Genomic DNA, 17,290 nt, shown 5'->3' on the forward strand with positions numbered 1-17,290 from the left:
AGAACATAAGAACAGCCCCACTGGATCAGGCCATAGGCCCATCTAGTCCAGCTTCCTGTATCTCACAGTGGCCCACCAAATGACCCAGGAAGCACACCAGATAACAAGAGACCTGCATCCTGGTGCCCCCCCCCCCGCATCTAACATAGCCCATTTCTAAAATTAGGAGGTTACACATACACATCATGGCTTGTAACCAGTAATGAATTTTTCCTCCAGAAACTTGTCCAATCCCCTTTTAAAGGCATCTAGGCCAGATGCCTTCACCACATCCTGTGGCAAGGAGTTCCACAGACCAACCACAAGCTGAGTAAAGAAATATTTTCTTTTGTCTGTCCTAACCCTCCCAACACTAAATTTTAGTGGATGTCCCCTGGTTCTGGTGTTATGTGAGAGTGTAAAGAGCATCTCTCTATCCACTTTATCCTTCCCAAGCATAATTTTGTATGTCTCAATCATGTCCCTCCCCTCAGGTGTCTCTTTTCTAGGCTGAAGAGGCCCAAACGCCATAGCCTTTCCTCATAAGGAAGGTGCCCCAGCCCAGTAATCATCTTAGTCGCTCTCTTTTGCACCTTTTCCATTTCCACTATGTCGTTTTTGAGATGTGGCGACCAGAACTGGACGTAATACTCCAGGTGTGGCCTTACCATCGATTTGTACAACACATTATAATATTAGCCGTTTTCTTCTCAATACCTTTTCTAATGATCCCAGGCATAGAATTGGCCTTCTTCACTGCCAACGCACATTGGGTTGACACTTTCATTGACCTGTCCACCACCACCCCAAGATCTCTCTCCTGGTCTATCACAGACAGCTCAGAACCCATCAGCCTATATGTAAAGTTTTGATTTTTTGCCCCAGTGTGCATGACTTTACACTTACTTACATTGAAACGCATCTGCCATTGTTGCCTCTTATCACATGCAGAAAATGCTTGCTTGACAATTGCAGTGCCCAAATTTTCCATGTCTCTTTTTTATTGTTTCCAAGGGACTCTTTTTTAAGTATTTCTGTGGACAATCAAATCCCCCTTGTCACTATCTCAGAATACTATGAGGCACTCACCAGTTGTGGACCTACCATAATGTCCGATGGGGCAAAAGCCCCAGGTGTGAGCCGCTAGGACCCTGCGGAAGCCTCTCTGAGGCTCCTGAAGGGGGCAGAAACTATGCTTCCAGTTTTCTGGAAGCACAGTTTCAAGCGTCAGGGAACCTCACAGAGGTTTCTCCAACACGGGTGGAGGTCGTGCAAGGCTCCGTGGGCCTCAGGTGAGTAGGGGGGGAGGATTTCTCTGCGGGGGGAAGGCGGCAGTAGCCTGCGAGGGGGGCGTCATCGTGGACCTTTGCTCCAGGCATGGGGCTGGGAAGGTCCGCTGCTGGCACTCCACTGCTGGCACCCACCCACTGGCACCCACCCATATAATGCTGCTGGAAAAGAATGAGCAGCACTCTTAACAATGAGGTTATTTAGAACATACAAATTCCCTAGATTCAGCAGCACCCATACGGTAGGTACTTCATGGTGATAAAATCGAGGTGCTGTTATTTTATTTTTACTGATGGCTCTTAACGCTGCAGAACAAATTTTCTACACCTCATAAAGTCTTGATAGTTACCCAGTACAATCCTCATCTCTGCTAAAAAATACTTCTAGCCAGCTTCCAATGCTCCACTCTTTCTCATACTATCCTGAAATATCCAGGCATTAAAAAAAAATTGGATGCAACCTATTTTGGTGATTCTTGTGGTTTTCTTATGCTATCTAGCAATTCAGGAGGAAAAAAGGTGAAATAAATGTAAAGAAGGTAATTTAGTCCTCTCTACCTCACAGAAGGTATCGCTGCCATGAAGTATGGTTGACATATGCTTTAAACATGGCTTATTTTAAAGATTGCTAAAGGGGTAGTGGTAAGGAAAGACTGGAGTATACAGCAACACAGTAAAGATAAGAAAAATAACAGTGAGATCTGTCAGGAATCCAAGAGTGTAATTGAAAACCCTGCCCTTCCCCTCCCCACTTTTGTTTACTTACCTTTCAACCATTTTGAATCATGTTTGACTGTCCGCAGAGTTGGGCTGTCTCCAAGGCTCCGATAAATGACTGCGTCTATTGCAAGGAAGTCTGTCACAGTGGCAGAATACAGCTTTCCCTCTTTGAAGGCAGGAGTGGAAAGGGACAGAGGGGGCAGAGAAAGAAGAATACAGTTGTATTTCCTCATCAATCACTGAGATAAATCATCAAAAATAATTCAAGATAACTTGCATTTCAAGATAACTCTTGAAATGAAAGTTCTGCCAATGTCATAGAAATCAGACAATCTTTTCTTACAGGAAAAGGCTCAGTTTGGGGGAAACAAAGTGATTAATGATTGAGACTTATAACCAGCCTTCCCCATAACTGAAGACCTGCGCAGCTTCCTGCTTGGTGCTTCCTGATTATGAAAATGTCATCACCAAGCACTCCACAGTTGCTTCCCATGCAGCCTGTGTAGGGCTCCAGGGGAAAATTAGAGGGCAGGTGAAAAGAAGTTCTCCTCCTCCAGTAATACTAGAACCAGGGGACACCCATCAAAACCGATTGGTGGGAAATTTAGGGTGGATAAAAAGATGCACTTCTTCACGTAGTGCATAATTGATCTGTGGAACTTGCTGCCACAACAAATGGTGCTGGTCACTAGCTTAGATAATTTGAACAAATTCCACCAATAGCAACTAGTCATGATGGATATGCTCTGCCCATCAAGGGCAGTGGCAATATGCCTCTGAACACCAGCTCAAGAGGAACAATGGTGGGAGAGAAGGATGTAGGCTTCCCAGAAGTAGCTGGTGGGCCCCTGTTGGAAACAGGACGTTGGACTAGATGAGCCTAGATTTGACCTGACCCAGCACAACACTTCTTATGGTATTTCTCAAAAGCGGTATATAAATACTGTTAATAATAATAATAATAATAATAATAATAATAATAATAATAATAATAATAAATGATGGACAAATGCAAAACAGATAATTCTAAAGAAAAATGGCCATCTCATTACTCCCCACTCCTTACGCTCTGTCCACCCCCTCCCTGAACCCACTGCTGCCTTATTTGGTCAAGATGGTGCAATGATGTCTGGCGAGGGACTTGAGGCACTGCCACATCTTGCAGTAGCATGCACAAAATAGCCACCAATGGAGGGCTGTGTGTTCTGTCGGTATCCATTTTATGACAGTGGAAGTTGCTTTTGCTATTGTAATGGCCTTTGAATGATACACCAATCTTCGACAGGAGTGGGCTGTTAGAATAGAAGTATGGTGGAGCCAATTAAAATCCCCTAAGTTCCAGCAGGTCAGAGTTTTCAGATTCTATTTATAAAATACCGGATGCTTCAAGAATCTAACATCTCTTTACACTCTCACATAACACCAGAACTAGGGGACATCCACTAAAATTGAGTGTTGGGAGGGTTAGGACAGACAAAAGAAAATATTTCTTTACTCAGCGTGTGGTTGGTCTGTGGAACTCCTTGCCGCAGGATTTGGTGACAGCATCTGGCCTGGATGCCTTTAAAAGGGGATTGGACAAGTTTCTGGAGGAAAAATCCATTATGGGTTACAAGCCATGATGTGTATGTGCAACCTCCTGATTTTAGAAATGGGCTATGTCAGAATGCCAATGCAAGGGAGGGCACCAGGATGCAGGTCTCTTGTTATCTGGTGTGCTCCCTGGGGCATTTGGTGGGCCATAGTGAGATACAGGAAGCTGGACTAGATGGGTCTATGGCCTGATCCAGTGGGGCTGTTCTTATGTTCTTATCTTTTTGTACACTAAAAAAAGATATTCCTTTAAACCAGGGGTCTCCAAATTTTTTGGCTAGAGGGCCGCATCGAATATCTGGCACGGTGTTGAGGGCCAGAAAAAAAATTTAAATATAAAATTTATTTAAATAAATTAGAGATGGAACTTAGATGAGTGAATAAATGAATGAATGGGCTCATTCATTCAACCTCTCTGGCCCTTGAACACCCTCTAGATGCAACCAGAGCATAGTTCCAGTCATGTTTGGCCAAGTGGGCCAGAGGCTTTCAGGGGACAAGAGGCTGGCTGCGGGCTGCATCTGGCTCTTGGGTCGGGGTTTGGAGACCCTTGCTTTAAACCAAGGGTGATTGGAAGACTCCCACAATTGCTACCCAATATTAAGACTAAAGTGAAAATCATGGGCCATCAAATTAAATTGATTGGTTTTAATAAAATCTGAGAGTAAAACAAATAGTTTTCCTTCTCCTTGTAAAATTTTCAATAAGCAGAACATGTTCATTTCTAGCTATATGTAAGCTATTCACTTTTTCCAATTCAATAATAATTGGCTTTTTGATTCTTTTAAGCACCTGTGAGAGATTATGTTAGTATTTCAAATTCCAGCAACATGTTTGAAGAACTCGTTACATAAAATGATGTGATATTTGACAGGATGTTTCAGGTAACTAGTATGGCATTTTCACTTTCTTTTTAGAAGAATAGATGTTAAATTTCTCACAGATTCTGATAGGTACTGTGCAATTCTAGATTTATTTCAATGGGACTTGTTGCCCCTTAGGAAGCACACAATTCTAAGGGAGCTACCCCAATGCTAAAAATTATTTTTCAGAAGCACTATATGAGACGTGAAAGAATGTTAGCAAAAGATAAATACATACGATCAAATAGGAAACCAAACATTTGGTGATGGGAGGGGATTTTCAAATGGCTTTTGGTAGGGTTTGCTATCTACAGTTTTCAGTGTCCATGGTGGCAGCTAGAACCTATCCCCTATGAATACCAGGGGACACCTGTAATTACATTAGTGACATTAGTACTGTGAGCAGAGAAGCAAATAAAATATCCCGGATTGGAGTGTAAATTGAATACAGGGCAGCCCTCATTATCCATGAGGGTTCCGTTCCAGGAACCCCCATGAATACTGAAATCCGCAGACTTTGGAATCCGCTGATTTCGAGCCCCCCAAGCTCTCCAAACCCAATCAGAACTGTGCTCTGGTTGGGTTTGGAGGCTTTTCTGAGGTCTTCAGAGGGTCGAAAACCATTACTTCCAGTTTTCAGCTAAAAACTGCAAGTTCATAGGGCTGCAGGTGACCCACCCTGCTGCTTCCAAATTCAGATCTGTGGGTACTTCACCAAGGCCTGCCTGTAGATTCAAACAGTCTAATTTTAATTTTTGTGACTATTATATTAGCCTCTTATGCAATCACACTTTTTTTTCCACAGGGAGAGGAAAACTCATAGTTAGTCAGCATTTGCTACATGCCATAGCTAGGCACCTGCTCAAAATGATTCTGAGAGGTTATCCCAGGTGGTTTCCACAATACTACTGAATATTTTACAACCACATCTGAAATGGGATCATTGGGGTTTATGCTAACACAATTTCAGTAATGAGACAATTTAATCATAAATCTATAAAGAGCAAAATTCCAAAATGCCATTCCATAAACAATGGCCCAAATTAACCCCACTAATAAGCACTCAATTTTTTAACTACTGCAAAAAGAATTAAGTGTTAATTGCACTTCATTGCATGCATAATAAATCACAATTAAACCCACACACTCTGCTTCAGTCCCCTCCCTGCCACAGCTGGTAACAAAACATCAAGGCGCTTAATCACACCAGGTTTGCCCATTTTTCTCCTTCTGTTTTAACCCAGAAAGAGATGAACCATACAAAATATTTTGTTACCATTACAGTGTTAGCTTTGTGTTCTGAGGGAAGCAGAACCACAGCTTACAAGTTGGTTCAGGGAGCAGGTGTAGATTGCTGAGTCAGCAGAATCAGCAGGCACCTGGGACTGACACACCCTGGGTGTGACCAAGCCAGCACTGATTGGCTAAGCTGACTACATAAGGTTAGTCTGCTGGAGCTTCCAGTGCAGCAGTAGGGGTGTTGGAGATAACTGTGGAACTGCTGCCAGTGACTGAGGAGGCTGGATACTGTATGTATATGTTATTACTGACTTATGGACTGAACCTTTGACTGTGTATTGTTGGAAACTGATTTGGATTTGTTATACTTGGAATGACTGCTCTTCGTGCTGACTCTTGGACTGTTTACTGACTACTCTACTTGTGATATCCCTTGCTCAATAAATCTGCTGAAAGTACTCTGCTGTATTTGCTGTTTTTCTTGCAACCTGCTCACATTGGGACAAAACAGGGATCCTACACCAATCATCCCACAAAATAACCTTAACATACAGTTCAGACAAAGTCTTTGGGTTGCTTTCATTTTTAACTGAAGCAAGGTGTGGCAAGATTTTCTGCCTTGCTCTGATTCAATGTTATAATATTAGCATACTTTTAACAATTACAACCACAACTGCAAATTATGATTTGCAAAACTGAGCCACTTTACTTTTTTGCCACCTACTCTTTAATTCCAAGTCAGATGATACTCCATGAACTAATAAGAACATAAGAAAATGCCTGCTCAGTCAAACTCATGAACCCTCAAATCTAGCATGACAGTGGACAATCAGATGTCTCTGGGAAACCCATAGCATGGCATGAAAAAATAGTCTTCTCCCCAGTAACAGATATTTAGAGGTATGCCGCCTTTGAATATGGAGATTCTACAAACCTATCATGACCAATAGTACATTTCTGACAACAGATTATTTCCTCAGATCAATAGCAAGATGCAGGAGGAAATAATTATTTGCGAAAAATTTGCTACTGGAGAACTTCTCTACACCAGATATTAAGGGAAGGGTCGGATCAGGGGGGAAACTGCTCCCTATTTTAGGATGTGACAATAACTGCACTGGAGTAAACACAAAAATCAGTGTATTTTTTAAAAAAATCTTGCATATTACCTGCAAACAATGCAACATTAGCATGCTTTGCATCATAAGGGCACCTGGCCATCCCGCTAAACTCATCTCCGTGAAACTCCAGAGTATCCATCTGAAAAACAAAACCAAGCAACAGAATCTCTTCAGAAACTTGCAGAACAGTTTAAAACTGCCTCTGTGTTGAATAGATTGCCCCACACTTGCTGCATCTTGTCCTGCCCTCATTTTTTTAGATTTGCTGGGTTTTCTTTGGTTTAGCTATCAGTGCAATCCTAAGTATGTCTAATCAGAAGTAAATCTCACTAAACCTAATGAAACTTACTTGCAGGTAAGTGCTACTTACTGAGGAGTACACCTTTATGAATACAATGGGATTAACTTCTGAGTAAACATGCATAAGCTTGTGCTGTTGCTTTACTTATTGTTTTCTGCTTTCAGAAAGCAGAAAACTTTGGAGGCTGCTTCTGAGGGCAGCAGCATATGAATTTTGTAAAAACAAAACAAACCACTGTGTGGATTCTGACAAATGATTGGTTTCTATCCATAACACACAGAATAAATAACCGTAATCCAGATTAACAATATTATCAAGACTATAATAATATGGCAAAAGTATTTTACCAGCTGGGGATACTTTTCCCCAATACTATTTTTTTAATGAAAATCACCTTTTTTCCTCCTCAAGATTTCCCCTTTCAGACAGACGTTTACTACAATGGTTTTGAGTCAGAGTCATGTATAAATCCTCTTTCTGTCTGTCAAGAATTAATCTGTGAAGTACTTGTAACTCTCGGCCTTAAGTGTAACCCCTGGGAAATTAATTCTCCATAGGGTAGCTGTAATGATACAAATAACCAGCTCAACACAAAGCAGAAGCTCAGCAGGTTTGAATAAAAGCTACAGAGAAAAGTAGCAGAGCCTTACAGGCTTAAGATTCATGTATCTCACGATTACGCAGCAGTGACTTATTTCATTCAGGTTCTGATCCACCTAGCATATTCAATTTACTTCAACAAAGGTAAGCACAGACACTGATTCTGAAAAACTAGCGTGGATAATAAGCCATCTAAGCACCATCAGTTTCATCCAATCAACTTTCAGTCCGATGTGTTGAGAGACCTATTTCAAGCAAAGGATGATTTGTCATCATTTGTTTCCTGTCATGTATCCTCTCTCTCCCTGGATCCTCTGAAGGGAATCAGTTGTGCTTACCATAGGAAGCAAAAACACTAAGAATGATGGTGAATGGAAAAGGGATTAGCTTAGAGCACAACATTTCAAGCCCATCTGCAACTTCACTTTATAGCCTTGAGAAATGACAGTGGTATTAGGGCAACCAAGTGCCTGAACACTGGCAGGGCCAGGTGTTCCAGTGGCATTCTAAAGACCCCTGAGATATTATTGGGCAGGAACTCTGGTAGCACAGCAATAGGTGAGGACACTAACATGGGCCCATACATCACAGGGAATGAAACATTGCAGAAATAATAAAGTCATTCATTTTCCCCACATTGTGGTGCTCCAAATAAACCTTTATTTGTATACAAAATGCAGCTTCCCAGCTGTGAGTCTCCATGAGATTTGTCTGTCACATTTATTGCACTATGTGCAAAAATCAGTTTCCCAAAACATGTAATTGAGAGGCTTCAGTGAGACAAGAAAACAACTGTCCAAGGCTCCTTTAGATAACAGTTTTCAGCTTGTTTCCTTCCATTATTGTAATGGCTTGAAGGAAAAAAGAAGAAAGAGATAACGGGAATATGCTTGTGCTCAGCCTAGCTGCTCACACTAGATGCTCAGAGCGCCAGAAGAAAACTAAACCAAATCTAGTTGCCACATCAATCAACAGCACAAATACTAGCTCCAAGTCAAGCCAGGATGCACTTTTGAGAGGATGTAAGGAGAAACTTGTGTCACTCTTGGGAGAATTCAGCCCCCTAGAGATCTACTTTGAGAATGAATGGAGAAAAGTACTATCAAGCCTACGTACACACCCACCAATCTCTTGTTCTATCCTTGAGTACAGGAAGCTGCCATATATTAGGTCAGACTCTTGGTCCATCTCCTTCAGTACAGGTTTCACTGCCTAGCAGCAGCTATCCAGTATTTGAGAAAAGTGTCTTTCCCAGCTCAAAATGGAAATGCCAAGGACTGAAGCTGGGATCTTCCATATGCTGTGCATGTGATCTACAACTGACTTTTCTCAGTGATACTATATATCTAATGCTGATATACAGGTCTTCCTCCAAAACCTATGTATTTGGTGCTGGGAAAGAAAGAATATTGGCTACCTTTTGAAAGAAAAGTTTGAACAACAGGGGTTTAGCTAACGAGGAGAGACATATATTATGCTAGTGTAGTTGAGATAAATACACTGTCTGATAATCTGGTCATGGGATCATAACCTAAATGTAATGAGAAAGTCTAATGGACTAATGCTGCCTCCTACAAGGGATGAATAAAGCAGGGTACAAGACAAACTAAGCATACTGTACCAAATTATTTGTGTTCCATGTCTACATATTCATCACTAAGGCTGCAAACCACCTGGGAATAAATCCCATTGAATTTAATTGGACTTATTTCCAAGTACACATGCATAGGATTGTGCTCAAAAGAATTACACCCTCTTGTGCTCAAAAGAATTACACCCTAGGCAAAGAATTAGCCCTATAATTATCCCTACTCTGGACTCTGTAAATAAACAGCTAAAAGTTCAGTAACCAGAGAAGGTACATTGACCAGACTTTCACAAGGCAGAAGATGTGTTTTTGGAGCAAAATTCTGTGTCCCTTGCTTTGATTCAGTCCCTTCTTTCTTCCATCATTGCTTTTTGCTAGATCTGTCATTGGTAAAACATTTGAGTTAAACCCTTGTTCCACCCAATGCTCCAAAAGACTGGAAGCAAAATTCATCATACAAAATACATACATGTATTATACATTTAGTAACAATAGCATATACATCCTGGAGTCTTTTTCACAGATGCACTGGCTCTTGCATTAATCCTCTGTAGCAGAATCTGATGAGCATGCCTCTGAACTGTGGCCATAATTCAGGATTTTATGGGGAAGAATTTAGATCGTTGGTATGCATACCAAGTGAAAACTAAGTTAATAACTGAACAGGCAAGTGACAACTGGGGTCCTATTTTAAATGCAAGTTCTTTTATAGTTGCTATTTGCTTCCATTTATAACATTCCTTACAGTAATAACAACCCTGGCACTGTTCCTACTGTAGGCAGGTCAATGGATTTGCTATTTTGCTGTTGACTTTAACATCAGTAGGAGTAAGTTTTATAATAGCCATTAATTAAATCTTCCTCCTCTCAAGAGATGGGCTAGAGAGGTTCCTAGGGAATCAGGGATATTACAAACAGAGTGTGCTCTTCATTCTGTCTTAGGTTTCTAAAAGCTTGATCTGACTCACATTAAAATAGGCAGAAACACACTGACAGCAGGAAAGGTTAGTTTAAGACGTGAACACCCAGGAGCAAAAGAGTGAACAAAGGAAAAACAAATGGGTTTTTCCCCCCATTTAAAACAGCACCAATGTCTCTAGAAGTCATTGAAGGGAAATGAACTTCTAGTGCCCAAGCTGGTCTCATTCTGATGGAACATGGGTACATTAATAGTGGCAGTCGATCAGCACAAGTACTTCACTTTTCAAGGAGTTGATTTTTTTTACTGCCCTAGCCTTTTTGTTGCCTATGTTTACAACTGCTGGGCTGGTCTTCACACCACAGCCAGCCTCCTTCTTCCATATGTCTGAGTGAGCTGCAAATTCTTAGCTCCAGGCATCTACTTTCTGGTCTGTCAGGACTGAACATTTTAGATAACAACAAACGGGAATAATTTGAGTGTACTAAACTGAAAGATGTTGTTCCAAGTGACTGCAAAGTATTACTGAGCTTACGCAGCAACAAGGAGTGAGTCAAAAGGATTTTAAAAGATGCCTATATTGCCTCAAGCATACACCTTTATTTCAGATCAGGATTAAATATAAGTGTGGCAATCCAAAGCTCTGCAGGGCTTTGAGGCATACATGGATTGCCATGTGAGCAGAAGCTTCCCCATTCATTTCAGTGTTGGGAAATGCTTTGTGTTTGCACTGGGATGATGTTTGCCTATGGAAACCTTGCTAACTGGGCAGAGGGACACCTATTTGGTGATGACTCTCTTACATTTCTCTGTATATACAGAGGAAAGCAATTATCCTATTCTTCCCAGGATATCAACAGTTACAGTGGCTACAGTGTCCTCCCCCATAACTTTTTTTTCCCTTTTAGAGTTGGAACCACTTTGGGAGTAGGAATCCCTGTTTTCCTTTCTTCTGCTATGTCAACCACTTCGTGAACTCTTTTTTTGTTGAAAATCAGTATATAAAATTCTTAATATGAACGTGTTTGTTGCAACATGTCTGCAGCAAGTGAATACTCTGCTTCAGATAAGGGAAGCCTTCTTTTTAGTAGTTTATGTACCAATTAGTGCTGTGATTTTCTGATTATCTGAATGTGACTTTGCTGAGATCAGCATTTTTGGATCTCTGTCCATCATGCAATTCAGCATTTCTCAAACCCACAAGTGGGTCACAACTTGATTTCTGGTGGGTCATGGAATGCCACCAAGAACCACCAACACTTCTGGGTTGCCAAGCTTTCACGTTTTTTAAATGCATAAAGCCTGCTTCAGGAGCAAGATCTCATTGATGAGCATACTGATGGAGTGTAGGCTGAATATTGCCAAGGCAACCCGGAAGTGTTGGTGGTTACAATCATGTCACCATCAACACTTCCGAGTTGCTGAGCTCCATGCTGAAGGTGAGTCACAGAGTGGGAAAGTTTAACCACTGTGCTAATTTATTGCAAGATTTCTCAGTGCACATATTCATTCTTAAAAATGCAATACATACCTTATAATTCCTGCAGGCAGGACTGAAGGCATTTGTCCCACAAACAAATAATGTATCATCATTCCTTTTCAAGAGAACCTTAATAAAGTTATGACATTCATCCTGGAGGGAGAAAAAGAAATCAAAGATAAATATTATTTGAGTAAATGCAATACAAATCTTCTTGTTTACTGTCTTATAAGGAAGTTTCATTGCTAGGATGAAACTATTTAAGAAATAAACTACTCTAGACTTTATTTCAACAATTCTTTAACAAATCAAACCAAAAAAGCAGTGAATGGATTTCCTGTTATTAGTATTAACATACAACAGAATAAGAAGAGAGGATATGATATTTATTGGTCTTCTTTGTTCAGCATTATTTCCAACATTTATACCCCAGCTGTAACAAATAATCAAGGCAGTTGGTAAAACCAGACAGTCAATAAATGTAGAGATGTCTGCTGAGGAAAATTTTGTAAGGTTTAGGTTCAGGAAAAAAAAGTTCTTGGAGTTTGGAAACCACCTCCCACTCCCACCCAATCCCCAAAAGGGAGGTAAACTACTCAATCTCCAAGACTTCTTTTTTTTTGCTCCAAAAATCATTAGTAAAATGAGTAGTGCTCATTTTGGTGGTAGTGCTTATTAGTTTGGCAGTGAAACAGATCACCCCAAAATGAGACAGAGGTTTCTACACTCTCAGCAGACTTTCTAGGTATGGACCAGTATCTATGTCAGAAAGGGGTATGTGTGTGTGTTTTAACAAGAAATGCTATTAATAGCCACAAGGGATTCAAGGAACTGTGAAATTCTAGGACTCACAGAATGCAGAGGGAACAAAGATATGAAAATACTGCAGTAACTCATCTCATTGTCTTGAAAAGCCATTCTGAATGAAAGCCATACAGTCCCCTCTGGGGAGCCTTGGCACATCTGAAGGGGACCACAGACTGAAATAAATGACCTCATGCTTATCTGTTTGTGTTGTATCCTGTTTTGACAGGGGGGGCCCTGGGACCTGAGAAGAACTCCTAAGGGGCTGTAGTTGAAAAAAATGTTGAGAATGCTGGTCTACAGTGATAACTTCTGGGTTGACAGTGAATGCCAAAGACAACGATTCTTGCGTTTACTGCTGTCTTCTCAACACACTTCTGCACAATCACACCTTCACTAGAATCCTGGATTTCACCACTGCTTCCTGTGCTCCACTGCTTCCTGCAGCTCTTACTTCCAGCTGCAAAAGAAGGGGTCTAGAGGAGCAACCAGACAGACTGTGCAAGTCTAGCAATTAAATTTATGATAGAGGATAGATGAATGATAGAGGTGCCAAATGAAAAGAAAAAAAGAAAAATCAAGGAGAATTGAGGGAGAGAAGAAGCTGGTCTGCTTGAGCCCCTAACAGCTTACAGTACCCTAGAGGTGAGTATTATAGTTGGAGGAATATGCAAATGCAGTTAAAAAAAGAACAAAAACTTGACATTCGTCTCATCCCAGATATATAGCAAATAAAGGTGCAAAAGAGAGCGACTAAGCTGATTACGGGGCTGGGGCACCTTCCTTATGAGGAAAGGCTACGGCGTTTGGGCCTCTTCAGCCTAGAAAAGAGACGCTTGAGGGGGGACATGATTGAGACATACAAAATTATGCAGGGGATGGACAGAGTGGATAGGGAGATGCTCTTTACACTCTCACATAATACCAGAACCAGGGGACATCCACTAAAATTGAGTGTTGGGCGGGTTAGGACAGACAAAAGAAAATATTTCTTTACTCAGCGCGTGGTCAGTCTGTGGAACTCCTTGCCACAGGATGTGGTGCTGGCGTCTAGCCTAGACGCCTTTAAAAGGGGATTGGACGAGTTTCTGGAGGAAAAATCCATTATGGGGTACAAGCCATGATGTGTATGCGCAACCTCCTGATTTTAGGAATGGGTTAAGTCAGAATGCCAGATGTAGGGGAGAGCACCAGGACGAGGTCTCTTGTTATCTGGTGTGCTCCCTGGGGCATTTGGTGGGCCGCTGTGAGATACAGGAAGCTGGACTAGATGGGCCTATGGCCTGATCCAGTGGGGCTGTTCTTATGTTCTTATGTTCTTATGTAAAGTACTCAGGTTCAGGGCTGGCAGTCAGCCACAATTCTGAGCCTTTGGCATTCTATGGCATAGTGGGGGGATGTTTCAGGAACAAGGTAAACAAGGGCGAAAAGGTGCCCCCTGTGATCACCAAACAGCATAAGGTCAAATTCTGTTCCTGCTAGTAGATGAGAGTACTCTGGAACATTTGTCCCTCCTGTTTACTCCAAGTTCATCTAGTTAATAACATTCTGCATTACGATCACATTTCTGTCTCCTGTACCTAGAAAAAGAAGCCCACATATCAAGAAACAGTATTATGTCAGCTCCCAATAGATAATGGACAGTAGAATTTAGCTACCGAAAATAGCATCAAATGATGTCAGTGTCCATAATCCCCAGTGCTTCTAAGTATTTCGCGATGTCGCTAGGTCTGCTGTCATAATGTTTCATCACATTAGAAGCAAACTATTTTTTGCAAATTAAAGCCTTTAATAAGCTGATGGAAAAAGCAATTACTAGCTAAGAAGCAAACAGCATGATCCATTCCACATCAGAGAGGGGTCTGAGATAACAGTCAAGAAACTAAACAAGAGTGGCAGCTGCTGAAGAAATGAAAATTGCCTACCTTATGTTTTCCCTTCATTCTGCATGTGTCTACATCGAGCTGTCTGGATTTCCACGTCAATTTCTGAAAGGATCAAGAAAGAAATCAATTAGACGCAGAGGTTGTTGAGTTGATTTCAAAAGTAAGAGTCCCCCCGAGAAAACTAGATGCTGAATGTAAACTTATTGAAAGCTTTCTGCATGTTGCCATGATTAATTTACCATAACAGTGGAAGACCTTGAATACCAAACATTTGCTTAGTTCTGACTGATATCCATTAAACCATAGAAAACATCTCACTTTATAAATCTGGGAAACAAGCACATTCAAAAAGAGGCAAATATATATTTTAAAAAATATATATAGGTTTGTAAACTATTTTCTTATCACTTAATTTGCCAGTTTCATTCAAATTGAGCTTGCATTGAGCAACAAAGCTACCATTTATTAAACCGAAGACATGTCTGACACACTACCTGAAAGCATTAGAGGAGGAACAAAGAACTCTAGTATGAGTTTCTTGCCATATTTAAAGTTGGCTGAAAGACCAGGAGAGACCTTCATCTAACAGACTCAGCATGCTTTATCTGCAAAACCTTGTCTCTTCGAAGTCCTATGGCTGAAAATACATTTCAGAGTGGCTTATTTGTTGCCCATTAAACTGAATTTTAGTTAAGGAACTTATTTTAAATTATTTGCACTGAAGTGGAAGGGAAATTTTGAGAACTAGAGCTGTTTATAGACAAATTGCCTGAGCAGCTTGGTATGATACCATTGAACAAGCAAAGCAAAAACCCCACTCAATCATATTATCTGTGGCTTAAAATACCAATCATATTAACATTGTGGACAATATTTGAACTCAACAAAATGAGTAATTAATAGTCTTCAGCAATTCTTGATTGCAGCATCACCTTTTTTTAAACTGCTGGCCAAGCCTGGCATTTCAGCTCTATTTTACCCAAACTGCTACATATGAAAATGAAGCCCATGAATCATTCTCAGGATGCCAACAAGTGAGAAGATCCTTTCCTGCCAACTCTGGAATCTACAAACTGTTCCGTCTTAAAATACCATGTCACTTATTAGTTATTTCATAGTGACTTGTTCCAAGCAACTAACAGCAAAAATACTTTCATCCTGGACATATAAAATACCTTATACTGAATCAGACAATGGGTCTTTCTAGGCCAATGTTGTCTTTCCTGTCTCTACCTGGAGGTGCCAGGGAGGGAACCTGGAAACATCTTCATGCAAAATGTATGCAGTATCACTGAGCTACAGGCCTTCCCAAATCTTAACTCATTATGTTTATAATGGGTAACAAATCTATGGAAATAGATATAATTATAGGTTACTGCTTTGCTTAGATATATTTGCTTGAATGGACATAAACTGCGATTATCAAACTACTTAAGAAATGTTTGCCTTTCAAAAGGGCTTTATTACAATTTGTATAGTATACCAGTAAAAAAAAAAACCTGCAGGATACAAATGAAACAGATATTTGATGGATTACTTGCCCATATTTCAGTATAGATTACTCCCACCCTGGTTAAGCCACTTATCAGAGATTCACAGTGGTCAAGGCTGAGCAGTGGTTTCAGCTTTCTCCAGTGTGATTAATATGCACCATCCTCCTTGATCATCACAATTTTAAGAGCAATGTTGGAATTTGTGCAGAACAAAGTCTTTTTTCTCTGTTTAGCCTACTGCACTTTTTGGTGTCCCTGGCTTGAGAAGGACAGAACAGTACTTACTTTGCTAAAATAAATTTCTTCCGTATGTGATGCATCCATATCAACAGTATAAATATGGTCCCTATAAACAAAAGGGGAAAATGATTGCCAAGTTAAACTTAGATAGATTATTACTTGCAGAAATATTCTTTTGTGATCAGATAAAGCATTGTTCATTGGGGAAAAAACTATGGGGACAAAGGAAGGTACCAAACAGGGTATACCAATCTCTGCTCCTCCCACGCTCTAACATTCTAGCTCTGTACTACTCTCCTCTCCAACACTTCCTCTTTGTCCACCTCTTCCTTTCAAATCCATGGAGAGGAAGGAAAAGAAGGAGCAGAGGTGGCAAGTTGGTGGAAAGAGATGGGTGTTCCCCACTTATCTGCTGCCCAAGGCAACTATTTCAGTTGGCCTCATGAATGGGCCAGCTCTGGTAGCAAAGAAAGGCAGCATCCCTTTTGGTTCTTGACATAAAGAGGAACACATGTAAAGTCATAAACTTGGCCAGCATGCACCGTTGCTGCAGTTCTTTTTTGTGAATCAACACGTGCTGTGATAAAAGAGCTTAATTGACTCATTAGAAGGAAAAAGTACAGATTTCCTAAAGACCTCTAATGAGAGACAGTGTTCTCTGCACACCGTGTACAAATACAGTGCTTCCTGTTTATGTCAGGATTAACGGAAACCTGCAATCCTCAGGACCAGCAGGCACCAAACCCCAGCCTGGGGGCTGGATCTGGCGCCCACTGCAATGCTTCTCCAGTGTGAATGGCACTTTCCGTTCTGCTAGGGGCCCTCTGCAAAGCCCCTCCATTTGCCCCCAGTCTTTGAGTTGGCCAGCTGCTTCTGTTACCCCAGAAGGTTCTGTTACCCCAGAAGACTTTGTGCTCAGATTTCCAGGCAGATGCAGCTGGCCAGCGTGAAGACTGGGGGCAAAGGGAGGGGCTTTGTGGAGGCTCCACAGTGGAACAGTAAGTGCCATCCATGTCAGGGAAGCCTTCGTTGGTGTGCAGTGGTCTCCACTTTGGAGACCACTGCTCAGGACTGTAGGGTAAGTACTCTGATTTTCTCTGTAAACTGATTTGTGAATATTTTGTTGAAAAATGGTTCATAAGTATTCTTTTTCTTAATAACAACAGGTAATGGTG

At 41.0% G+C, this 17,290-nt stretch overlaps 1 protein-coding gene across 4 annotated transcripts in view; it reads right to left on the reverse strand.

Moving 5' to 3' along the window:
* Nucleotides 1-17,290, reverse strand: part of SEMA6A (semaphorin 6A) — a 208,439-nt gene that overhangs the window by 58,130 nt on the left and 133,019 nt on the right. For all 4 annotated transcript variants that reach the window (XM_066613228.1, XM_066613226.1, XM_066613227.1 and 1 more), the window contains exons 4-8: nucleotides 16,161-16,221; nucleotides 14,422-14,484; nucleotides 11,744-11,845; nucleotides 6,853-6,943; nucleotides 2,035-2,154 (exon numbers count right to left, since the gene is read on the reverse strand). In XM_066613228.1, coding sequence (XP_066469325.1) covers nucleotides 2,035-2,154; nucleotides 6,853-6,943; nucleotides 11,744-11,845; nucleotides 14,422-14,484; nucleotides 16,161-16,221 — 437 coding nt within the window. The remainder of the gene's footprint in view (nucleotides 1-2,034; nucleotides 2,155-6,852; nucleotides 6,944-11,743; nucleotides 11,846-14,421; nucleotides 14,485-16,160; nucleotides 16,222-17,290) is intronic.

This window comes from Tiliqua scincoides, chromosome 2, assembly GCF_035046505.1.
Source record: "Tiliqua scincoides isolate rTilSci1 chromosome 2, rTilSci1.hap2, whole genome shotgun sequence".
Taxonomy (NCBI): Eukaryota; Metazoa; Chordata; class Lepidosauria; order Squamata; family Scincidae; genus Tiliqua; species Tiliqua scincoides.